The sequence below is a fragment of the Oncorhynchus clarkii genome, chromosome 4 (assembly GCF_045791955.1).
Source record: "Oncorhynchus clarkii lewisi isolate Uvic-CL-2024 chromosome 4, UVic_Ocla_1.0, whole genome shotgun sequence".
NCBI lineage: Eukaryota > Metazoa > Chordata > Actinopteri > Salmoniformes > Salmonidae > Oncorhynchus > Oncorhynchus clarkii.
In genome coordinates, this window is record NC_092150.1 from 77,392,641 (window position 1) to 77,418,442 (window position 25,802).

The window sequence follows — 25,802 nt, forward strand, 5'->3', positions numbered from 1 at the left end:
TTGGTTGTTGCTTCTAGTTGTATCTTCTATCCAGTTAAATCAGGACTCAGAAGCAGTGTCAATTAGGCTATCTAGTTGGCTAAACTAAACTTTCCTCTACACAACTGCCTCAGTCTCCACTCTTCTATTAGTTGAGTTGACTAAGATACCCATTAGTCCATCAGGTTTAGCCTAATCTCTTGGCTTCATACCCATCAGAGGGACACTCATCTCCTGCTCCTTCACCAGAGTGAAGATGTCTCTCCAGGCTCCGCTCCAACCTGCAGTGGTCCTGTCTCTGGTTCTGGTTGTGTTGGCTCTGACAGGGCTGTCCCATGCCCAGCTCCAGCCCAAGGCTTCTGTCCTGGATTTCTCAGCCAGCCTGGGTAACCTCCTCCCCAGCCTCAGCCGTCCGGCCAACTCCAGCCGGATCTTCTACGGGGTAATGTTTGACGCTGGCAGCACTGGGACACGCATCCATGTCTACACCTTCATACAGAAAGACCCTGGTGAGTTATGTTAACACTCTGATGCTCCCAGATGTGTTACTGTATGCAATGTTGTGGTATTGAATTGACCATTTATTAAACTAAATTAAATGTTTATTATTAGATGCTAGTCAATGAACATTACACTAAATGCCCATCTTCATAAAACATCATTAATGTTTGCAAATTGTAGAATAAATGCTTATTGATTCGAGTGGATTTTGTCATTTCAACTGTATTTCTTTATCTGTTGACTAATGGTTCATTTGTATATTTTTTCTGACAGAGGAGTTACCAGTGCTGGATAATGAGATGTTCCATTCCATCAAGCCTGGTCTGTCGGCATACGCAGACATGCCTGAAATAGTGAGTACAGCAGTGGTTGTAATTGTCGACGCAGCAAGTGATATTCCAATATTCCCAAAACACTTCAAATAGATTTTACTCAAATTCATCATCATCATCACAACCACATTATCTCGCCAGGGTGGGTACACAGTGAGGCAGCTTCTTAAGGTGGCAAAGAAGACTGTCCCGCAGCTGGATTGGAAGAGAACCCCACTGGTCCTGAAAGCTACAGCAGGATTCAGGCTGCTGCCCCCAGAGAAAGCCCATGCTCTGCTGGAACAGGTACTGGCTAAGGCACTGCTAGGTCTGATACGGGGCTAGTGTACAGCACTATTAAATCAAGTATGGCACTGCCGAAGGTGTTGACACTACATTCACTCTTTCTGTTGTCTCTCTCCATCTTCCCACTCCACCCCTCAGGTGCAGGACGTGTTTGATGAATCTCCCTTCTTCGTCCCAGACGACAGCGTCAGCATAATGGATGGTACAAATGAAGGTAACGTCTCGTCTCCCAATAACCCCCCAGTAAACCTCCAGTCAAACCTATTCATCAGCACTTCGGTTGCAGGCTTCAACAGTGCTCTCCTCCTGATAGCATCAGTCACTGTTCTCCTTCTACAGCTTGCTGTGCTCTTTCTTTTTCATTGTGTTGGTATTCCTGAGGCTATTTTATTAAATTACTGTAGATTACCCTGATCTGTTATGATGACGCTGTTGGAAAAAGAGGGTTGTTGTCGTTAGAGACAGTGTTGGTTACATCTCCAAAACGTGTAATTATGTGGTGAATGGATTTAGTGGCTTACCAAGCCTCGTGTGGTGTCATTGTGTAATTGATTTGTCAGCATTTTGACCACGTCTCTCAAATGATAGCCCTCTCACACATGTAAAACAAATGCTTATGCATGTCAAACAAGTTGTGAGTTAAGTGCACTAAACTGCATTGTCAGATCAGTATTAACCCCACTTCAATTTAACTTTTTTGTTCTCATAGGAATTTTGGCGTGGGTTACGGTGAACTTTTTGACAGGTGAGACTTGTAACTTCTTGTCATAGCACATATTGTAATGCATTCTTGGTTATAATCAAACTATTTAAGGGTATAGTGTTTTGCCATATGTATATACACTACTGTTCAAAAGTTTGGGGCCACTTAGAAATGTCCTTGTTTTTGAAAGAAAACCACATTTTTTGTCCATTAAAATAACAACAAATTGATCAGACAGTCTACAGTGTAGATATTGTTAATGTTGTAAATGACTATTGTAGCCGGAAATGGCTGATTTCTCGTGGAATATCTACATAGGCGTACAGAGGCCCATTATCAGCAAGAGATCTGAGATCAACGAGATCTTCAGTTTCTGGGCAATTTCTCGCATGGAATAGTCTTAATTTCTCAGAACAAGAATTGACTGACGAGTTTCAGAAGAAAGGCCTTTGTTTCTGGACATTTTGAGCCTGTAATCGAACCCACAAATACTGATACTCAACTAGTCTAAAGAAGGACAGTTGTATTGCTTCTTTAATCAGCACAACTGTTTTCAGCTGTGCTAACATAATTTCAAAAGGGTTTTCTAATGATCAATTAGCATTTTTTTTTCATAAACCCTGGCTCTCCAGAAGATAACCTCAACTTGTACAGCCAGAGTCGATATTGAGCAGGGTTTTATTCCTGAAAGGGACTCCTATCATCTTTCTCAGATCTCCACAGAGCGTTTCACACCTCTGGATACAGATCTTGGGCTGTACCAAATCACAAGTGTGACTGATTCCTATCTCACTGTCTTCAGAGGGAACTTGTCAATAAAGTTGATTCAAATGGGATTTTTTTTTTTTAGGTCACCTGTATGCTGAGACCAGGAACACAGTGGGGATTCTAGATCTGGGGGGTGGATCAACTCAAATCACTTTTCTACCCAAATCCAAGGTTAGGGTTCATTTGTACAACCTGATTTATTTTCAATATTGTGCTTCTACACTATGTTGATACAGTGTTTATATTTGAATATGAATAATAAAATAATATATGCCATTTATCCAATGCGACTTAGTCATGCATTTAATTTTTTCTGGAATGTTAATTACATTTGTTCACATATTTATTTTTCCTGTGCAGAAAACCATTGTAAGTTCTCCTGCTGACTACATTGCCAGATTTGACATGTTCAACTCTACATATGAACTGTACACTCACAGGTAAACATTCTATATCCACTGATGCAGAAAGTATAAACAGTCACAAGTAATTGTTCTATACAACAAACCCGTAATAGTTTGTAAAAGTACTATCCAAATAACTATTCATTGATTGATTTGATTGACAGCTACCTGGGTAATGGACTGATGGCAGCCAGACTGGCAGCCCTAGGAGCACTGGGGGCAGAAGGTGATGGCTCGATACACTTCGATAGAAATTTAAAGGCAGTGTTCCCGCGTTAGCGGACACTGCGTTCACACACAGTAAACGCTGGGTATGTCGGCTCAATCGGAAATTACCTTTAAATTTCAATTGCGCTATAACGCTGAACTTCAGCAATACAGATTGAATCGACCCCTAACATTCATTTACATATCATCATCAGCATGTTAGAATCCCCACTTTACACACAATATAGGTTTTAGAACATGCTTTTTACTTTTCTATGTTATTCAGACCCCCATTCATCATTATTTTGTTACTTTACGCTACAGGGTTGGAGTGGAGAGTGTTCAAAAGCGCCTGTCTGCCCAAGAAGTTCAGAGAGGAGTGGAGCTTTGGAGGACTCACCTACACAGTCAGCGGGATACCTGATGGTGAGAGTCAACCAACTCACTGGATCTGCTAGAACTGCCATCAAATATGTACTGTAGTCGAACAACCTTAATAATAATATATCTGCCCTTTAGCAGGTGCTTTTATCCAAAGCGACTTAGTCATGTGTGCATACATTTTACGTATGGTGTGTGTAAAATGTACCTTGGAACAGTTATTTTGGTGGCAACACAAAACGTAGCATGCTGATCTTGGTACCTCTCAGTGTCTTACTATGCAGGGTACTAGGGTTTACCTGGGGTTGCTGTAAAGCAGTCTGTCACAAATGTGTATGAAAGTGCTATACAAATACATTGCATTGATTAAAAAACGAGCTCATAACAGTATCCTGTTTCGGTCCCTGTCCCAGGTTATGCAGGATACAAGCTGTGTTACCAGGAGGTGTTGAATGTGGTAAAGGGAATAGTTCACCAGCCCTATGAGTTGAAAGACACCAGTGTGTTCTATGCTTTCTCCTACTACTTTGACAGAGCCGTGGACGCAGGCCTTATTGGTGAGAACACACACACACAACTTCTACTACATCCAAGCAGTGGACGCATTTGTAGCCCTGTTTATACCTGGTTCCGACAATCGTCCTTTGTCCTGATCTTGTCCACATTCTGATTGTGCCCACAATTTTAGAAAGGTGTAGACGATTAAGACACATTGTGATCAGACCTTCCTGACCACCTCCGGAGGTAGTGAGGGGCTCTATGATTGTTATAATTGCACTGTCTCTACATAGGTAAAGAAAGGTTGCCACATTCGGGAGAATGTCAGAAGAGCCCTGTAGGGTATATATTTTATCTTCTCCAATTTACTAAAGTGTAGAAAGATCGGGACAGTGAAACTATTTAAATCATCATTATCCCGCCCTCTACAAACATTGACAGGTTAGGTTGATGTGTGTGTCTTAAAATAAATAAGTATTATTTTCAAATATCTGTAAAATCAATTTCATACTGAGCGGACCCGGATATCTAGTCACAATGCTGACACAGTGGACAGATAAGAGACCCATTTTACTACCATGTGTAGATGCAATGGCTTCAATGTGGGAACAATTGGAATGTGGATAAGATCAGGACAAAGGATGCATGTTAGAACCAGGTATAAACGGGGTTAGTGAGAGGACACACACACACACACACAGTTAGTATAATGACTCCTAGAAGGAGGTTCATTCCCCTCCTCCCTCCCGACAGGGAACAATGACTAATTTCTGAAGTAACTGACTCAGAGGTGTGATGAGTTCTAGGTTGTTATTAGAGTGGTGTCCGTGGTCGTCGACTTGTCAGTGAGTAACATGAGAAAGGTTGCAGGCCCTATTAGTATGATGGAGATGTACTGTGTAGCCCTGCTCTCATTGTAATGAATGATACAGTGTAATGACAGTGTTTCTGAAGGAAAGATTAACGACCCCCGTCTTTCCACTCTTTCAGATGGGACCCAAGGAGGAATGCTGGAGGTCAGAGACTTTAAGAAGGGAGCTAAAGAGGGTGAGAACGAGTTAAGTCTGATGAGTAATGATATGCATAGCCAGAGATGGGCAAAAATGACAAAATATCATAAAGATCGATGTATCAAAATAAACAACCAAATACTTCTATTTTGAAATTAAAATAAAATACATGTACAGTTGAAGTCGGGAGTTTACATACACATCAGCCAAATACATTTAAACTCAGTTTTTCACAATTCCTGACATTTAATCATAGTAAAAATTCTCTGTCTTAGGTCAGTTAGGATCTCCACTTTTTTTTAAGAATGTAAAATGTCAGAATAATAGTAGAGAGAATTATTTATTTAATCACATTCCCAGTGGGTCAGAAGTTTAGACACTCAATTAGTATTTGGTAGCATTGCCTGTAAATTGTTTAACTTGGGTCAAATGTTTGGGTAGCTTTCCTCAAGCTTCCCACAATAAGTTGGGTGAATTTCGGCTCATTCCTCCTGACAGCTGGCTGGTAGGCCTCCTTGCTCACACACGCTTTTTCAGTTCTGCCCACAAATTTTCTATGGGATTGAGGTCAGGGCTTTGTGATGGCCACTCCAATACCTGGCCACTCCAGTCCCTCCTGCAGAAAAGCACACCCACAACATGATGCTGCCACCCCCGTGCATCACGGTTGGGATGGTGTTCTTCGACTTGCAAGCCTCCCCCTTTTTCCTCCAAACATAACGATGTTGATTATGGCAAAACAGTTATATTTTTGTTTCATCAGACCAGAGGATATTTCTCCAAAAAGTACAATCTTTGTCCCAATGTGCAGTTGCAAACCGTAGTCTGGCTTTTTTGGAGCAGTGGCTTCTTCCTTGCTGAACGGCCTTTAGGTTATGTCAATATAGGACTCATTTTACTGTGGCTACAGATACCTTTGTACCTGTTTCCTCCAGCATCTTCACAAGGTCCTTTCCTGTTGTTCTGGGATTGATTTGCACATTTCGCACCAAAGTACGTTCATCTCTAGGAGACAGAACACATCTCCTTCCTGAGCGGTATGACGGCTGCGTGGTCCCATGGTGTTTAAACTTGTGTACTATTGTTTGTACAGATGAACGTGGTACTTTCAGGCGTTTGGAAATTAAACCAGACTTGTGGAGGTATACAATTTTTTTTCCTGAGGTCTTGGCTTATTTCTTTGGATTTTCCCATGTCAAGCAAAGATGCACTGAGTTAGAAGGTAGGCCTTTAAATACATCCACAGACACACCTCCAATTGACTCATTGATGTCAATTAGCCTATCAGAAGCTTCTAAAGCCATGACATCATTCTCTGGAATTTTCCAAGCTGTTTAAAGGCACAGTCAACTTAGTGTATGTAAACTTCTGACCCACTGGAATTGTGAAACAGTGATTTATAAGTGAAATAATCTTGTCTGTAAACAATTGTTGGAAAAATGACCTGTGTCATGCACAAAGTAGATGTCCTAACCGACTTGCCAAAACTATAGTTTGTTAACAAGAAATTTGTGGAGTGGTTGAAAAACAAGTTAATGACTCCAACCTAAGCGTATGTAAACTTCCGACTTCAACTCTATTTTGTATTTTAAAATACATAAATCCATTTGCAAGTAGCAAGCCTGAACAGCAACATTCTCAGTAACGTTTTACTTTATCTACCTTAGTTGAGTGCCCTGACCTGAAGTTACTCTGGATAAGTGTCTGCTAAATGACCAAAATGTAAATGCAAAAAAATTAGTAACATACCAAAAATAACTGCTGAGCACACTGTGTATTATTATTGGCCTGGTTTCATGGCGGATATCATTAGAATAATACTCTGCATGCTTTGCAATTGTTCATTTTTACATACACATTGGGTTAATTTAGACACTCCTGATGCCAACTCCAGGTGAAAGGGAGCAACAAAATGGTCAACCGTTATGAAAAATACAAATGACAGCTCTTGAAAGTATCTTGTTACATAGCACATTGGAGTGTAATTCAGCCCAATGTAATACAAATGTCAAAATACTCAGAAGTAATAGAAATACTGTCCATAGCAATGGATTTATCATTACTGTGTTGTGCAGGGTTCCCTAACTTGGCCCCCCAGGTTTTCTGAGCAAAAAATTATTCAAAAACACAATGCACACACTGCAATCTGGCAGATGAGTCCCAGCTGTGTGAATTGCCTCCCATTGAAATGAATGACCTTCTGGCAGAACGCATACATGCTTAGGCCTTGTATAATGCCGGGAGCCGCCTGTGGATTTGTCTGCTCAAACACGGTTTCCTTCCCACACCATCAAAACAACAGCTATGCAGGTGTTGGCTAGTGCAGCTCTGATAGCGCAGTAAGGGATAGAATCTATGCTTGAGAAGTCTTAATGGCTTACGGGAGTCACCCCTCCTCGTTTCCCTTTACTGCACTGATCTGGCAATGGATTTGTTTCTTATTCCAGTGTGTAACAAGATGTCTAAGTACCGTCCTGTCAGCCCCTTCTTGTGTATGGACATGACCTACATCACCTGTCTGCTCAAAGATGGCTTCGGCTTCAAAGAGAACACTGTACTGCAGGTGAGACCGCCAAGTCATAATGGAATAGTCCTTTTGGCAATTCAGTAACGCAAAACCACACATTTTAAAGCTAGCAACAAAAAAATGGTCAGACAAGATCTGTTAGACATTTTTACTTAAATAAATACAAAAAGGCATGAGTGATTTGGTGTGTCTCCTTTCTCCAGCTGACTAAGAAGGTGAACAATATTGAGACAAGCTGGGCGTTAGGTGCCACGTTCAAACACTTCCAGAACCTAAAGATCCACTGAGAGACATAAGCCACAGGGTTGGGTGGGCAGGTGGGATCACTGGTTTACATGGTGCTCAACAAGAAATGGACTGAAGAATACTTGTTTTAAACTGATAAGCCTTTGTGTCTTGTGAAATGTAATGTTTTATAGATATGCCATATTTGCATTTTACATTTGAGATGACTATTTTGTTACCCAACACACATAACTGGTACTATAGTTCAGTAGGTCTGTTGTTTTCATGTGACTGGCTGCTATACTGTAGCCTTGTATTATATACACGTCTCTATTAAAGCACTGGGGGCTTAAACTCAACATAGTTGTGTTACTGTACAAATCTGGATATTTTGATTTCAATAAAAAAATAGAAGCTGGTATGTGTGTGTGTATGTATAGAGTGTGCCATTGTTCTATATGCAGCTGTGCCTTCAATCCAATAGCAGCTTGTGAGTTTGAAACGGTTTCCTTAATGATTGGGGACTGAGTACATTTCTGTGGAGCACATTTAAATGTACATTTTCAAATAGTTTTATGTCAGCTATTGAGCATTGCAGAAGTTCAGCTCCATAGTGTGATTGAAATGGTAATTTCCGATTGAGCCGACATATCGTTCACCGTGAACGAAGTCTTAATGTGGAAACATTGCCTTGAATTTCAAATTGCGCTTTAGTGCTAAACTTCAACGATAGGAATTGATTCGAGCTCTTGATTAATATGAATTAAGCTAAAAAGCATCAGCCTTAATATTGTTTAGCAAAAGAAAGATCACTGCATTTTAGCCTTATCTGCACCCAGGCAAGCTTACAGAGTTGATTTAGTATGTTGTTTAACAATGACAAACACATTGTTAATTAATAAAACATATGTATACCTGTCTTTATTTCTTTGGAAAGTCACCTGATAATTCCTTATTTATAAACTACAGAAAAAGTTGTCGGTCTGTACAAGTTCTAGAACATTTTACACCGTCTTCTCATAAAACCCTCAGCAGCTAATTACATATCTACAGGGCTAAATCTGATCTTTTTTTTCCCAATCACATCATTTCAGATCTTATCTTATTGGTCAAAAGACCAATTAGTGAAAAAAAATATCAGAATTGGGCTGCCTGTCTTAACGCAGCCACGGTGAAGGATGCAGAGAGTACATGTAGAATTCTGCCTCAAATTACTTTCCTGTAGTGTGAACAGAGATTTGCACAACAGCCTTGACTACAGCAAAGCCACCACATCCTCTGCGTACGTGTGGCTTGTCGTTGTCATGGTGACCAGGTCATGGGGTTGAGAGAGAACGACCACGGAGTCTGCCGAGCCTAAAACGAAGGGAAGAAGAAATGAGTTAGACAAGACAGAAGGCACAGGGGGGTAATTAAATAACATGGTCATAGTTAGGCTATATAGCCCCCTGTGGTTTTGGACGATGCCCTTGGTTTGAGTCCTGAAAAATATAACACCATCGCTAACTGTTAAAGGGATAGTGCAAGATTCTGGCAAATAAAGTTGTTCTACTTACGCAGAGTCAGACAAACTCATGGATACAATTTGTATGCCTCTGCATCCAGTACGAAGGAAGTTCAGTTCTACACAGCTAATGGTAGACTTCCAGTCATAGCGCTAATGCTAGTTATTATTAGCGCGCAAGCTAACTTCCATCATACTAGACAAACATAAAAATGGTATCCACGAGTTCATCTAAATCCACGTAGGTGGAAAAAAACATTGATTTCCAGAATCTGGCACTATCCCTTTAATAAAAAAGTATTTCAGTTACAGTGAACAATGCTTGAAATACACTACATTGCACGTGGTTTTACACATTCAATATACCATGGGATCATGCTTTTTGAATGAGGTAGGAATGTATACGCCCATACGAAAATAAAAAACTTAAACATGGCTTGTCTTCAAAACAAATAGTGTTTAATATTAGCCTGTCTTATTATATATTTTTTTAAGGTAGATAAATTAAATACAACGGTTAGGTAGGCAGTTTACTGTAGAGGGAAATTGCAATGTCTCTAAACAGGTGAAGAAAGGTTACCACATTTGGTAGAATTTGTCAGAAGAAGGGTATATTATATCTTCTGAAATGTAAGATCTCTTTAATCCACACAAAATCAGAAGGAGGAAAGGGCGACTTCCACAGAAGTAAATTCAACCTTCTTGCCAAACTCACAAAGGCTACACAGTTAGATATGTATTTTGGTAGTCTTATAGTATCAAGTAATACCCCATATAATGTTATGGAAGTAGGAGCAAAATGCACTTGTAATAGTTTAGATGTGGTATCAAAGATGACAGACCAATAGCTATGTAGAGGAGAAGAACAGGAACAAAACATATGTATTAATGAAGCAGGAGCTTGCCGACACGTGTCGCTAACAAGGCTGACATCAGGATTGATGTTAGAAAGCCTGATTTTTTTTATTTAATTTTTATTTCAGTTTTAGTTAACCAGGTAGGCTAGTTGAGAACAAGTTCTCATTTACAACTGCGACCTGGCCAAGAATAAAGCAAAGCAGTTCGACACATACAACAACACAGAGTTACATATGGAATAAACAAACAGTTAATAATACAGTAGAGAAAAATCTATTTACAGTGTGTGCAAATGAGGTAAGATAAGGGAGGTAAGGCAATAAATAGGCCATGGTGGCAAAGTAATTACAATATACCAGTTAAACACTGGAGTTATTGATATGCAGAAGATTAATGTGCAAGTGGAGATACTGGGGTGCAAAGGAGCAAGGTAAATAAATAAATACAGTATGGGGATGAGGTAGTTGGGTGGGCTATATTACAGATGGGCTGGCTATATTACAGATGGGCTATGTACAGGTGCAGTAATCTGTGAGCTGCTCTGACAGCTGGTGCTTAAATCTAGTGAGGGAGATATGAGTCTCCAGCTTCAGTGATTTTTGCAGTTCGTTCCAGTCATTGGCAGCAGAGAACTGGAAGGAAAGTCTGCCAGAGGAGGAATTGGCTTTGGGGGTGACGAGTGAGATATACCTGCTGGAGCGCGTGCTACGGGTGGGTGCTGCTATGGTGACCAGTGAGCTGAGATAAGGCGGGGCATTACCTAGCAGAGACTTGTAGATGACCTGGAGCCAGTGGGTTTGGCGACGAGTATGACGCGAGGGCCAACCAACGAGCGAGTACAGGTCGCAATGATGGGTAGTATATGGGGCTTTGGTGACAAAATGGATGGCACTGTGATAGACGGCCTCCAAATTTGTTGAGTAGTGTTGGAGGCTATTTTGTAAATTACATCACCAAAGTCGAGGATCGGTAGGATGGTCAGTTTTACGAGGGTATGTTTGGCAGCATGAGTGAAGGATGCTTTGTTGCGAAAGCAGATTCTAGATGTAATTTTGGATTGGAGATGCTTAAGGCATATTGAGCAGGGCTAGAGGCTCTACAATGAAATAAAACAATAATCACTAATGTGCTGCCATCCTGTTAGAAGGTAACAGATTATTTTATTACAATGGTTCAATTGGATTTTCATTGTGTGCAATGGTGTTATTTTCCCCCTAGTGGATGCTTCTGGTACTTAGAAAGACAACGCAAACAGGAAGTAGAGAATTTGTTCTGCACGCATAGAAGCAGCTACAAACAACGCTACGGTGCAGGTCTTTCAATGTAGTTATTTCTTGTCACGCTTCAGCCTTGGAAAATATTTGTTTGTAAATTCAATTCAAGCATTTAGCTAGTGATGATAATCTTGTTATTGATAGAGTTGCTTACATGTCAATGTTGGTTGCATTTACTCACAAATTGCAATGCTTTTCATGTATGTCGTTAGCTGTATTACTTTGCTCGTGCGTCATGCAAACGAATTGTAAAAATATACAATACTGTAGTTTTGTTACTGTTCCTAGTGTAATATGCTTTGTTATTCTACATAAATGGTTGTACATTAGAGTAATGAAAGGAGCCAATTACCATATGAGTAACAATTAGCTATATGGTTTGGCATCATGCCAGATGCATGGTACCTTAGCGCGTGCTTTGTATTTATGCAACTTCAAATGTATAATATACAGCTACTGTCGGTGTGAATTGAATACTAAAGTATATTCTTTTCTGTATTTTGCAGTTTCACAACATAAACGTTTTCAATATATTCATTCAAGAAAAGTCACGCCTTGGGAGTTTTATTGAAGACTTAGTTGTTAGCTATCTGTCTAGTTTTGCATGGGAACGCAACTCAAGGGCAGAATAACTAACCAGAACAGTAATGGACAAGGCATATTCACATTAGGGAGAGGCATGCGTAGCCAAGTGATCACAAGGGTCCAGTGAATGGTTGGGCTGGCTGGGGACACGGTGATTCATACAGCTAGCAGAAGGGCCTTAGAGGGACGTCGCGACGGAGGAAAGTCTGTTTTAGCCTCCTCGTGCGGTTCCATCGATAGACCAGTCATGATGGATTAGTAGGGTTCCGTGTAGCAGAGGGGTCCAGTCCAATTGGCAAATGGATCTATTCAGCTAACAGTCCAATATGCTCTGGACAGCTAGCGGGCCGCGGCTAGCAGACGGGCATTCAGGGGACGTCGCGACGAAGGGGCCCGTTGGAAATGTTTATTTTTTATTTTTTTTAAATCGGGCAGATTACGTCAGTAGTCCAGTCGTGATGGATAAGCAGGGCTTTGTGTGGTAAAAGGGGCCCAGGCCGATTGGCAAAATAGATACGAGTGGCACGAGAAATTGGCCAGTGGACCTATTAGCTAACAGTCCGATGTGCTCTAGACAGCTAGCAGATGGGCATTCAGGGGACGTCCGCGACGTAGGAGCCAGTTGAGTAACCCCCTCGAACAGATAACGGTCGGTAGTCCAGTCGTGAAGAATTGGCGGGGTTCCGTACCCCGTACCGGCAGTAAAAGGGGTCCAGGAGGGAGTGGCTGATGGGAGATGGGCCTAGCATGGGCTAGCTCCAGGCTAATTGGTGTTTGCTTCGGGACAAAGTTTAGTCCAGTGAGAGCGGTGTAGGATGTTGCATTGGATCAAACCATGTTAGGCACAAATAGAAGAGGAGTGGACACAGTGCAGAATATCTTCCCTTGTGTCATCAGTAAACTCAAACTTTATGTTCCCATAAAGTTTTAATAGCTGCAAATGAAGGATTGTGAAGAAAGTACATTTGATCATAGCTATAAGAAATTATACCTTTTACTGTTGGGGATGATTTGAAAAATGCATTACATGCGCCAAATACAACAGTAAATGCTTGTTTACAAGCCTTGACCAACAAAGCAGTTAATAAAGAAAAATATCTACAAGAAATAAAGTAACAAATTATTAAAGAGCAGCAGTAAAATAGCAATAGTGAGGCTATATAAAGGGGGTACCGGTACAAAGTCAATGTGCGGGGCACCGGTTAGTAGAGGTAATTGAGGTGATATATACACGTGGGTAGAGTTATTAAAGTAACTTATGCATAGATAATAACAAGAGAGTAGCAGCAGTGTAAAAGAGGGAGGCAATGCAAGTAGTCTGGGTAGCAATTTGATTAGATGTTCAGTGGTCTTAGGGCTTTTCTAAGGTATGAAAAGGGTAGCCCCACTCCACTCTATCAAAAGCTTTCTCAGCATCTAGCGAGATTAGAATATCTGGGAGCTTTGAGATAGAAGGATTATACATAACATTAAAGAGTCATCTGATATGAGAAAGAATGTCTATTTTTTTAATAAAACCTGCTTGGTCAGAGGAAATAACAGATTTTAAGACCGACTCCAAATGCATAGCTAATAGTTTAGCCAGGGGCTTAACATCCACATTGGGCAGAGTGATTGGGCGATAGGACACGCAGGGGAGAGGGTCTTTATTCCTTTTCAATATCATTGAAATTGAGGCCTGTTTTAAGGATAGAGGGAGAGAGACTGATTTAAAGGATTCAATAAACATTCATCAAGAGCAGGACTAATTTATCCAGAAACGTCTTGTAAAATTATATTGGGCATCCATCTGGTCCAGGACATTTACCACCTTTAATTACACTCTTCCATGATAATAGGTTCCTCCAATTGAAGCTTGGAGACTGAATCAATTGCTGGGACAGTTAGAATATATATATTTTTTATTCAAGAGCAGGAGGGTCAGCAGACTGTTCTGAAGTATAAAGAGGCATAGAAGTCTTTAAACTGGCTATTTATTAGCTGGGGATCTATTGTTGCACCAGTAGGTGTTTGAATTTGAGGATTTGTTGAGCAGAGGAAGACTGGCAAAGTTGATGAGAAAGCTATTTAATTGTCTTGTCAACATACTCATAGTGAGTATGTCACGACTTAAGCAGCAGTTCCTCAATTTGATGACAAGGTATTGAATTCAGCTTGTAAAGAGAGTCAATCCCTGTACACATTTGTGGATGGTGAGGTAGCATAAATACTGAAACTGTAAAATACAAGTTGTCAGTTCAGAGCGTCTCTTTTTCCTAATAAAAATTCAAAACTAGTGTATGATTTTACTTGACCACTAATGTAGGCCTTAAAAGTCTCCCACAGAACAGATGCTGAAATGTCGGGGTGTTGTCATTAGCTATAAAAACATCACATCTGAGCAGTCAGGAAGTTAACAAAAAACTTTCAGACAGCAAGCGCGTATTAAAACTCAGTCCCACCACCAACTGGCTCAGTCCCACCACCAACTGGCTCAGTCCCACCACCAACTGGCTCAGTCCCAACACCAACTGGCTCAGTCCCAACACCAACTGGCTCAGTCCCAACACCAACTGGCTCAGTCCCACCACCAACTGATAGCTCTAAAGTCAGAGGGGCGTGATCAGATATGACAATGGAATTGTACGAGCGTACAGAGGAAAGAAGTCTGTTGTCCAAGAAGTGTGATGGACATGCCCTACTTGTTGGATTGAAAAAAACGGCAGCTGTCGTACGGCAAAATCTTCAAGAAAAGTTTGGATCACCTTAGCAGACTTAGGTGTGCTAATTTTTTTGGAGGAACGATCCAAAGTAGGATTAAGCCAGCAATTAAAATGGCCTCCCAAGATTAAAAAGTGTGAGGGAAGACAGAAAGGCCAGAAAAAAAATGTGGCATCCCAATTTGGCACATAAACATTGGCAAGGATCAATGGAGTATTATAGATTCTGCCAGGGACAACAATATATCTGCCATTGGAATCTGAAATAACATTGGTGCACCAATTTGTGTATCAGAATTGCAGCTCCCCTCAATTTATTTTGAAAAGTGGAGTGAGAAAATTGGCCTACCCAGCCTTTTCGCAATCTAAAGTGATCTGAAACTCTCAGATGGGTCTCTTGTAAAAAAAAAAGCAATTTGTGTTCCCAGATGTTGAAGATGAAGTACTCTACTACGTTTGACTGGCTGGTTCAAAACTTCACAGTTCCAACTAGAAAATGTAAGAATACTAAGTAAACTGTCCTATTAAATTAGGTTGTTGAGTCATCCTTTAGAAAAATAGGAAATGAGTGGAAGACTGAACCTGACATACGAGAAAAAAAAACAGAAAAAAAAAAAGTTGGTTAGGACATCTACTTTGTGCATGACACAAGTAATTTTTCCAACAATTGTTTACAGACAGATTATTTAACTTATAATTCATTGTATCACAATTCCAGTTGGTCAGAAGTTTACATGCACTAAGTTGACTGTGCCTTTAAACAGCTTGGAAAATTCCAGAAAATTATGTCATGGTTTTAGAAGATTCTGATAGGCTAATTGACATCATTTGAGTCAATTGGAGGTGTGCCTGTGGATGTATTTCAAGGCCTACCTTCAAACTCAATGTCTCTTTGCTTGACATCATGGGAAAATCATAAGAAATCAGCCAAGACCTCAGAAAAAAATTCCAAATGCCTGAAGGTACCACGTTCATCTGTACAAACAACAGTACGCAAGTATAAACACCATGGGACCACGCAGCCATCATACTGCTCAGGAAGGAGATGCGTTCTGTCTCCTAGAGATGAACGTACTTTGGTGTGATAAGTGCAAATCAATCCCAAAACAACAGCAAAGGACCTTGTGAAGATGCTGGAGGAAACGGGTACAAAAGTATCTATATCCACAGAAAAATGAGTCCTATTTTCACATAACCTGAAAGGCCGCTCAGCAAGGAAGAAGCCAGCGCTCCAAAACCGCCATTAAAAAAGCCAGACTACAGTTTGCAACTGCACATGGGGACAAAGATTGTACTTTTTGGAGAAATGTCCTCTGGTCTGATGAAACAAAAATAGAACTGTTTGGCAATAATGAACATCGTTATGTTTGGAGGAAAAAGGGGGAGGCTTGCAAGCCGAAGAACAACATCCCAACCGTGAAGCACAGGGGTGGCAGCATCATGTTGTGGGGGTGCTTTGCTGCAGGAGGGACTGGTGCACTTCACAAAATAGATGGCATCATGAGGGTGGAAAATTATGTGGAAATATTGAAGCAACAGCTCAAGTCATCAAGTTAAAGCTTGGTCGCAAATGGGTCTTCCAAATGGACAATTACCCCAAGAATACTTCCAAAGTTGTGGCAAAATGGCTTAAGGACAACAATGTCAAGGTATTGGAGTGGCCATCACAAAGCCCTGACATCAATCCTATAGAAAATTTCTGGGCAGAACTGAAAAAGCGTGTGTGAGCAAGGAGGCCTACAAACCTGACTCATTTACACCAGCTCTGTCAGGAGGAATGGGCCAAAATTCACCCAACTTGTTGTGGGAAGCTTGTGGAAGGCTACCCGAAACGTTTGACCCAAGTTATACCATTTACAGCCAAAGCTACCAAATACTAATTGAGTGTATGTAAACTTCTGACCCACTGGGAATGTGATGAAATAAATAATTCTCTACTATTATTCTGACATTTCACATTCTTAAAATAAAGTGGTGATCCTTACTGAACTAAGACAGACGTTTTACTAGGATTAAATGTCAGGAATTGTGAAAAACTGAGTTTAAATGTATTTGGCTAAGGTGTATGTAAACTTCCGACTTCAACTGTATATGTCTCTTTTGAGCCCAATCAAAGCTTCTGTGAACTAAGGGCAGCGTCCCGGCCATCGCTGTTCTCCTTCCCGCCCTGGCGAGCCTCTTGGCGTGGTTGCTCGCCCAGGCAAGCCTGGGGATTCCTTAACTTCTCTGGGATATGTGGGACGGTAGCGTCCCACCTCACCAACAGCCAGTGAAATTGCAGGGCGCCAAATTCAAAACAACAGAAATCCCATAATTAAATTTCCTCAAACATACAAGTATTTTACACCATTTTAAAGATAAACTTGTTGTAAATCCAGCCACAGTGTCCGGTTTCAAAAAGGCTTTACGACGAAAGCACACCAAACGTTTATGTTAGGTCAGCACCTAGTCAGAGAAAAAAAAGCAATTTTTCCAGCCAAAGAGAGGAGTCACAAAAAGCAGAAATAGAGATAAAAATGAATCACTAACCTTTGATGATCTTCATCAGATGACACTCATAGGACTTAATGTTACACAATACATGTATGTTTTGTTCGATAAAGTTCATATTTATATCCAAAAATCACAGTTTACATTGGCACGTTACGTTCAGTAGTTCCAAAACATCCAGTGATTTTGCAGAGCCACATCAATTTACAGAAATACTCATAATAAACATTGCTAAAAGATACAAGTGCTACGCATGGAATTTTAGATCCACTTCTCCTTAATGCAACCGCTGTGTCAGAATGTTTACGGAAAAAGCACACCATGCAATAATCTGAGTACGGCGCTCAGACACAAAATCAAGCCATACAGATACCCGCCATGTTGTGGAGTCAACAGAAGTCAGAAATAGCATTATAAATATTCACTTACCTTTGATGAACTTCATCAGAATGCACTCCCAGGAATCCCAGTTCCACAACAAATGTTTGTTTTGTTCGATAAAGTCCATCATTTATGTCCAAATACCTTGTTTTTGTTTGCGCGTTTAGCCCAGTAATCCAGTGTCTCTTATCTGCCTAATTCCGGGATTTGTGGAACAGTGAAGAGTCAGATTATATTGTTTCGGAAATTAAACTAGGCAATAGAAGTAAAGTAAAGTATGACCGTTTACTCAATTAGCGGCTGTGCTAGCTTGCTGATGAAAGTTTGGTAACTGAATGCAGGCTTCTTATGTCAAGTCGCATTTACATCGACTATATCCTTTTTTACTGTTATGAAGAGAGATGAAAAACCTTGCTTCGGATATTCTGCCGACCAAGGCAACCGAAACTGTGTCAGGAGCAGACAAATATGCCCGCCACTCCAATTGGAAATCTTTCAGGAAAATCCAAGGCTTTGCTGCGGCCTCCATTCAGCAATTCACTGCCATTATTACCGTTCGGAAGAGCAACGAGATATGAAACTATATCAACAATACTTAGTAAGGCGAAATTAAACAATGAATTAAACTGTGCTCTAAATTAAATAAAGGTTGTTGCAGGAGCATAGGGAAATGTGTGGTACGTCATTTGCGTCCCCAGAAATCCCCACACTATCCCTTTAAGAGTATTGGGATTGGACTGTGTTAAGCATTCAACGGTAAAGTCTACACCAGTTGATTAGGCGCATTTGACAAATACATTTGATTTATTGGGGTTTTGCATTTGTGAAACGTTTTGTATGACTGTGTGTGTGTCTACCTTGTTCTCGCAGCATGGCGTGGTGTAGGTTCATGGGCTCCACCCCCGTAGTCATGGTGACCATAGTGTCGTCAGGTGACCCGTCAGCCTCCAGCAAACTGCTGTGTGTCAGAGCCTCGCCTGTCAATCACACAGAGGTGCCATACTGTTCATTACAGAGGTGTGTGTGTGTGTGTTATATCGAACATTCCAAATGGAAGACAACGAGCCTGTTATACATAGACACACACCGGTAAACTCCAAGGCTACGGCTGAATGATATGTAGTGTGTTGGGTTGGAATTGGAAGAAAAGCCTGCACACCCTGTAATGCTTGTAACCAGGGTTGGTGACCATTGGCGTAATTTGTGTGTGTCTGTGTTACCTGTTTCTCTGCCCTCGTTTCCCAGCACCTCCTCTCCGTGTCTCTTCCTCATGTGGACGTTCCTGCTGCCGCTCTGAGAGAACGTCTTTCCACAGACACCACACTGGTGGGGTTTCTCTCCTAGAACACATTCATACACAGGGACACTTATCACTGTCTCCAATGGCACCATATTCCCTATAAAGTGCACTACTTTTGAGCACAAGGCCATTGGGCTCTGATAAAAAAAAAAAGAGTGCACTATATAGGGAATAGGGTACCATTTGAGACGCAGCCAGTGACACAGACTGAAGCTAAAGTTATCTAACTGACTGTTACCACAATTACATTTTTTAACTGTGGGATCTCGACTTCCACATATTCAGTTGTTGTTATACCGGTAGTTAACAAAGCAACCTAGCTGTTGTCATTTCACTACGTATAGAATGAAAAGCTGAAACTGTGTTTAAATGCTAGTACAGGGGTGGGCAACCCTTTTCCTGGAGTGCCACAGGCACCACACCTGACCACCTGACTAATTGATCATTTCAGTGATTGCCTAAATTCAACACACCTGGTCTTCCAGGTCTGTTAAATCAAAAACATGATGTGCCTGCGGCCCTCCAGGACCAAGGTCGCCTACCCCTGTCCTAGTAGGTCAACTCAGATTTTATGAACCTATCTGTGGGTGTGGTGTTCTCACCTGAGTGTACGAGCATGTGTTTGCGTAGACTGGAGTACTCTGCAAAGGAACGACCACAGCCACCTGCTTCACACAAGAAAGGCTTCTCACCTATAGACAACACACACACCAATTAAAGATCACATGCTAGAAGGTACATATTAAGGCTTCTCAAATGTAGACAACACACATTAATCATAACACTTTCTCACAGAGCAAGTATTATACCCCTCTCCTACACTAAGCACATATCTTTCCACAGCACTGAAAACACCTGAAACAAATGAAAGACATTCGCTTTACTTCTATGCTGTACTACAGGATACAGAGCAGACTAAAACAGATGTCGCTCCGGTTTATGTGCTCTACTGCTGTGTATCTCTAAGTGTGTGTCACTGTCCCCACCTGTGTGTGTGCGTTTGTGGTTCTTGAGGTTTCCTGCGGTGGTAAACTTCTTGCCACAGTTCTTCTCCTTGCAGAAAAAAGGCTTGTCTCCGTTGTGAGTTCTCATGTGGACCTGAAGACGCTGCAGCACGTAGAAACTTTTCCCACAGCCCTCCGCCCCACACCGGAACATACGGTCGTTCCTGACACACACACACATTAACATTTGAGGTGATATTTGTGTGTGTGTGTGTGTGTGTGTACCTGTGTGTGTACCTGTGTGTTTTGAGGTGGTATTTGAGGTGAGCAGGCCAAGTGAAGGTTCTATAGCAGCCCTCAAAGGAGCAGCGGAGGTTCTGTTTAGAAGAAAGCGTACGATTGGTCCTCGTCGGCTGCTCTCTCTTCACACCCTCCAACGGGAAGCTGGGCAGGTGGTCACCTAGGCAACAGAAACAGAGAGGGGATGTGATATCATAAACAGAAGTCTTCCTGTTATAGTCAGTATCAGCTAAATGTCACACTTGCTCTTCAGTCAGTGATCCGTTGGTGGCAATGAACTAACCATTAGAGTCAATTTACACACCCCCATTAAAGTCAATTTACCCACCCCCATTAAAGTAAATTTACCCACCCCCATTAAAGCCAATTTACCCACCCTCCTTAAAGTCAATTTACCCACCCCCATTAAAAAGTCAATTTACCCACCCCCATTAAAGCCAATTTACCCACCCCCATTAAAGCCAATTTACCCACCCCCATTAAAGCCAATTTACCCACCCCCATTAAAGCCAATTTACCCACCCCCATTAAAGTCAATTTACCCACCCCCATTAAAGCCAATTTACCCACCCCCATTAAAAAGCCAATTTACCCACCCCCATTAAAGCCAATTTACCCACCCCCATTAAAGCCAATTTACCCACCCCCATTAAAGCCAATTTACCCACCCCCATTAAAGCCAATTTACCCACCCCCATTAAAGCCAATTTACCCACCCCCATTAAAGCCAATTTACCCACCACCATTAAAAAGTAAATTTACCCACCACCATTAAAAAATTAATTTACCCACCACCATTAAAGTCAGTGACATTACTGTTGCTGCCATTCCCAGCCCTGGCGTCCTGGCTAGCCTTGGCATCTTTAGCCAGCTGTGCACGCGTTGCTGCGATGAGGCTGTCGTGTGCCAACTCCTGTACCCGCAGGTACCAGGGGGCAGTGCCATCCACACAACAGTCCCCGGACAAGATCACCTCCTCTTCTTCCTCCTCTGTCCCATCTGCTGAAAAGATTAGTGGCTCAGAGGAGGCTGCTAGGCCTGGAGAGAGAGGGAGAAAGGGAGGAGAGGGATGGAGAGGACGAGGGGGAGAGACAGAAAATGAGAGGTGAAGGGAGAGGGAGACAAGGAGGGAGAGAGTTTGTCAGGGCATGATGAAGTGTCCTTGTCACATGTTATCTCAGCCCTAAAATGTAAAGAAAACAAGGTCATAAGACAATAAATGGGATAATTTGCCTGGCAGAGACAGTCTGCCACAGACAGAGTGTGCAGAGGAGATGAGATGATAACCCTTGTCGTGTATTTGCAAAGCTGCTTTGTCACACCACAGTACAGATAACGGTTAAGTAAAGAATTCATTTCAATACATATATTCACATTATAGCACAATAATCAGGCATGCCCTGAAGGAAGGGGGGCTGTCTGTGTAGAAATATAATTGATAGAACTGTTAAGTGTTACATAACAGTGCATTCAGAAAGTATTCACACTCCTTGACATTTTCTACATTTTGTTGTATTACAGGCTGAATTTAAAATGAATGAAATTTAGATTTTTGGTCACGGGCCTACACACAATACCCCATAATGTCAAAGTGAAATAGTTTTTTACAAATGAATTGAGAAAAAAGAAACCTGGACACTGCTCTTGCTAGAATCACTGCTCTTTATTAAGCTGTATGTATCGGCCTCATGGCCTTCACCAGAGCTTTAAAAAAATAAAGGCCTTGAGGCTGACACAAAGCTTATTAAAGAGCAGTGATACTAGCAAGTGCAGTGTGCAGGTTTCTTTTTCCCTCATGTTATTACACTGTTACCATGCACGTGCAACAAAGACACCTCAGATGTGCAAGTGCCTTTTGAATTTGTCTAATTAATTAAAAATGAAAAGCTGAAATGTCTTGAGTCAATAACTATTCAATCCCTTGTTATGGCAAACCTAAATAAGTTAAGGAGTAAAAATGTACTTAACAAGTCACATAATAAGTTGCATGGACTCACTCTGTGTGCATTAATAGTGTTTAACATGATTTTTAATGACTACCTCCTGTTCGTACCCCACACAGTCAAGCAGTAAATTTATAACACAGATTCAACCAAAGACCAGGGAGGTTTTCCAGTGCCTCGCAAAGGCTACCTATTGGTAGATGGGTAAAAACGTAAATAAAGCAGACACTGAATATACCTTTGAGCATGGTGAAGTTATTAATTACACTTTGGATGGTGTATCAATACACCCAGTCACTACAAAGATACAGGCGTCCTTCCCAACTCAGTTGTCGAAGAGGAAGGAAACCACTCAGGGACTTCACCATGAGGCCAATCCTGACTTTATAACAGTTACAGAGTTGAATTGCTGTGATAGGAGAAAACTGAGGATGGATCAACAACAACGTAGTTACGCCACAATACTAACCTAATTGACAGAGTGAAAAGAAGGAAGCCTGTACAGAATATAAACATGCATCCTGTTTGCAACAAGGCACTAAAGTAATACTGTAAAAAATGTGGCAAAGTAATTCACTTTTTGTCTTGAATACAAAGTGTTATGTTTGGGGAAAATCCAATACAACATATTACTCAGTACCACTCTCCACATTTTCAAACAGTGGTGGCTGCATCATGTCATGGGTATGCTTGTAATCATTAAGGACTGGGGAGCTAAATGGAGCTAAGCACAGGCAAAATCCTAGAGGAAAAGCTGGTTCAGTCTGCTTTCCACCAGACACTGGGAGATTAATTCACCTTTCAGCAGAACAATAACCTAAAACACAAAACCAAATCTACACTGGAGTTTCACACCAAGAAGACAGTGAATGTTCCCGAGGGTCCGAGTTAGACTTTTGACTTAAATCTGCTTAAAAATGTGGCAAGATCTGAAAATGGTTGTCACGCAATAGTCAACAACCAATTTGACAGAGCTTGAATATTTTTTTTATAATATTGGGCAAATATTGCACAATCCAGGTGTGTAAAGCTCTTAAGAGACTTAGCCAGAAAGACAAAGCTGTAATCACTGCCAAAGTATTGAGGGGTGTGAATAGTTACGTAAATGAGATAGACTGACCAGGTGAATCCAGGTGAAAGCTATGATCCCCTATTGATGTCACTTGTTAAATCCACTTCAATCAGTGTACTTTTTAACTGTGCATTGTTGGTAATGGGCTCGTAAGTAAGCAATTCACTGTAAAGTCTACACCTTTTGTATTCGGCGCATGGGACCAAAAAATTGTATTTAATATGGTTGCTTGGACCCTGCGTCTCTGTACCTTTGGCGAGGTTGAGGACGTAGGAGCTGCTCTCTGACCGCTGCAGGTCATGGAGGACAGGAGATGGGCTGGGGGGTGTGTGAGGTCTGCGGGGATGGGGGTGCACCTCCATGGGGCTCTGCTCTGCTCCCCCAAACTCTGACAGGGACAGAGACCTCGCTGACACATGGCTGAGACCACCCTCTGGGGAACCAATCACAGATTACATTAGTGGAGTAATTAGTTGGCTAGAGAACCAATGAGAGAGTAGGTTCTAAGAGAGATTCAGTCCAAGTAGCAATATGTAATCTGAAAAACACAAGGTTATTGTATGGCAGATTGTCTATGATGATTTCCAGTCATTGTCTGTGATGATTGCTGGCTGTCTGACCTGTCAGGGCCAGCTGTGTGCACAGGGAGCTATCTGCAGGGGCCAGCAGGGGAAGGCAGGTGTGTTTGGGATCAGAGTCCTCCAGACTCTGCCCCAGAGGGATGGAAGCGTTCTGGACAAACTGAACCAGCAGCTGCAGAGGAGAGGGAGCAAGATAATTCATCAAACAGTTCTGTAGCTAAGGGTGGATCTGTATGTGCAAATGGAAGACCACAAATACATACTACTATGTATTAGTGTCGGCAGGTGAACAATGTGGAGCGCTTACCTCGGGTTTGGAGTCAAGCTCATCTGAAAGCATGGATTACGCCTTGAGAGATCTGTAGGGATGAATCACACTTTCCATTACTGAGCAAAATTAGCTGTTAACTGAGATATCCTATTAGAGTGGGGGTGAGAATAATCATCAGCATCCAGTGCTTCCCATTCATTAAGTCATAGTCAACCTAAATGGACTAGCTAACTGTATAACTTGTTGAAACTAGCAACCAACATTTCAACAAAAACAATAAGTGCATGCTAGATACGAAGTAATTAATTAATTAACAACTGAGCTGTTAGCCCGTTAGCTCAGTGTTAATCACGCAACAAGCTTTGCATAGTTGCAGGTATCTCTGTAAATTACCGAGTTAGCTGGCTAACTTGTACAGCCTCTAGCTATGTTTAAATGTTTAACTAATGCAGCATTAATAAAGACGGCCGCCTAGCTAGCAAGGCAACACCCCTGTTCTGTCCAAAAAGGGTGGGTATAATGTGTTACGTTCCAACAGGAATCTGTTACAAAACGTCGTAAATAAAAAGGTTGCCAACAAACAACGCATACAAAGTTGTATAGCGGCATAATAAGATACCAGGTAACCGTAGGGAGTGGGCTATTTAATTACGTTTTTCACTAAACACGTTTATTCCGAAGAATAAGCTGCGTGGTGAGTTGATGCCTGTTCGGCAGCTAGTTAGCTAGGTGAATTGATCATCATTCTACTTTGTATGCGTTGTTTGTTGGCTACCTTGTACTTTACAAAGTTTTGGGAACAGATTCCTGTTGGAACGTTCCACAAATTATACCCCTACAAAAATGAACAAACGTCACCAGCTACAACAGAGTACCTTGTTACTGGCCAACATTCATTCCCATCTCAGCTAAAAAGGTCGATTGAAAACTGTGGCTAGTTTAGATAGGCGGCGAGTTTGTTGTTAGCGTTTGATTTGTTGCCGTTAATAGCTTGTTAGCTTCTTTGGCCAAAACAAAGCTTCTCAACAGTCAGTATATGTCACACATATACACTTTAATCAAACTACTAAGATAAATTACTTACGAAATATTAATTTATACGCTTTACCTTGTTTTCTTATTTGTACATAGAAATGTGGTAGACCCCAGTTCTACGGGAAGACTTGAGGGACAAAACGAGTACTTCCGGGTTTCGTTGCTAAAATATAAACGCAAAAGCTTTTGATTACTGACATCTGCTGGTTCTTGTGTGGTAACATCAGCTGTTATAAATACTGTAGCTACTATACTCTCCCTTCGTCAGTAGGGGTCGGTATAATTATCAATTTCCAGAGAAAAGTACGTGCTAAATGTGTTCGTCTGCTTTCTAATTTACTCTTTGTAATGCTCGAGTTTTTGCATCGCAGAGAAACCGAGAAATACATTATTTCTAACAAAATACAACTAAATCAATAAAAAAAAGATTAGGTTTCGATGTCTTGCTACGGCTGCACTGCAGCGGCTACTCACAGGCGCTATCCCACTACTGGATGGCACGGGGGCTTTGACCTGCTTCGTTTCCGACCTGGGCCGGTGCACCCCTCCTTAAGCGACCTGGTGGCCCCGGGCTCCCCCAGGAGCACCATATCGATACCGAACTTAGTGTGGACACCCGCTCGACATAGCACGCTACAGCCCAGAGCTCCTCAGCTCACTCGATCCACCAACCTCAGCCTCCCAGTGACTTGGATTACAGGCACGCGCCAACGCGCCCGGCGAGAAATTCAGTTGCAGGAACAGA

General features: G+C 41.6%; 2 protein-coding genes across 4 annotated transcripts; one reads left to right on the forward strand and one right to left on the reverse strand.

The window, feature by feature from the left end:
* On the forward strand, positions 1 to 7,894 carry LOC139407302 (ectonucleoside triphosphate diphosphohydrolase 5-like). The gene is made up of 13 exons (XM_071150976.1): positions 1 to 488; positions 754 to 833; positions 954 to 1,097; positions 1,236 to 1,311; positions 1,807 to 1,842; positions 2,651 to 2,739; positions 2,929 to 3,008; positions 3,137 to 3,198; positions 3,504 to 3,605; positions 3,974 to 4,117; positions 5,049 to 5,105; positions 7,516 to 7,631; positions 7,799 to 7,894. The coding sequence occupies exons 1-13, from the start codon at positions 236 to 238 to the stop codon at positions 7,880 to 7,882; spliced, it is 1,323 nt and encodes a 440-aa protein (XP_071007077.1). The 5' UTR covers positions 1 to 235; the 3' UTR covers positions 7,883 to 7,894.
* LOC139407301 (zinc finger protein 410-like) lies at positions 7,730 to 25,203 on the reverse strand. Of its 3 annotated transcripts, none has more exons than XM_071150972.1 (11): positions 25,131 to 25,203; positions 24,059 to 24,110; positions 23,791 to 23,923; positions 23,421 to 23,603; positions 20,948 to 21,193; positions 20,153 to 20,315; positions 19,898 to 20,079; positions 19,514 to 19,603; positions 18,832 to 18,951; positions 18,469 to 18,588; positions 7,730 to 9,176 (listed from the first exon to the last, which is right to left on the reverse strand). In XM_071150972.1, the coding sequence occupies exons 2-11, from the start codon at positions 24,089 to 24,091 to the stop codon at positions 9,076 to 9,078; spliced, it is 1,371 nt and encodes a 456-aa protein (XP_071007073.1). In that variant the 5' UTR covers positions 24,092 to 24,110; positions 25,131 to 25,203; the 3' UTR covers positions 7,730 to 9,075. The 3 variants fall into 3 exon arrangements, with proteins under 3 accessions (XP_071007073.1, XP_071007074.1, XP_071007075.1); XM_071150973.1 differs by having other exon boundaries at positions 25,107 to 25,199; XM_071150974.1 differs by having other exon boundaries at positions 20,972 to 21,193; positions 25,131 to 25,194.
* Between the last annotated feature and the right edge of the window lie 599 nt (positions 25,204 to 25,802).

Bases quoted from the DNA above. Each gene is read 5' to 3' on its own strand.
- LOC139407301 (XM_071150972.1), bottom strand. From the start codon at position 24,091: ATGCTTTCAGATGAGCTTGACTCCAAACCCGAG. The intron at 21,194-23,420 runs GTACAGAGACGC...CTCTCTCTCCAG, and splicing joins CGTCCTCAACCTCGCCAAAG to GCCTAGCAGCCTCCTCTGAG. The intron at 19,604-19,897 runs GTGGGGACAGTG...TGTTGTCTATAG, and splicing joins CCACAAACGCACACACACAG to GTGAGAAGCCTTTCTTGTGT.
- LOC139407302 (XM_071150976.1), top strand. From the start codon at position 236: ATGTCTCTCCAGGCTCCGCTCCAACCTGCAGTGGTCCTGTCTCTGGTT. The intron at 1,312-1,806 runs GTAACGTCTCGT...TTGTTCTCATAG, and splicing joins AATGGATGGTACAAATGAAG to GAATTTTGGCGTGGGTTACG. The intron at 3,199-3,503 runs GTGATGGCTCGA...TTTACGCTACAG, and splicing joins AGGAGCACTGGGGGCAGAAG to GGTTGGAGTGGAGAGTGTTC.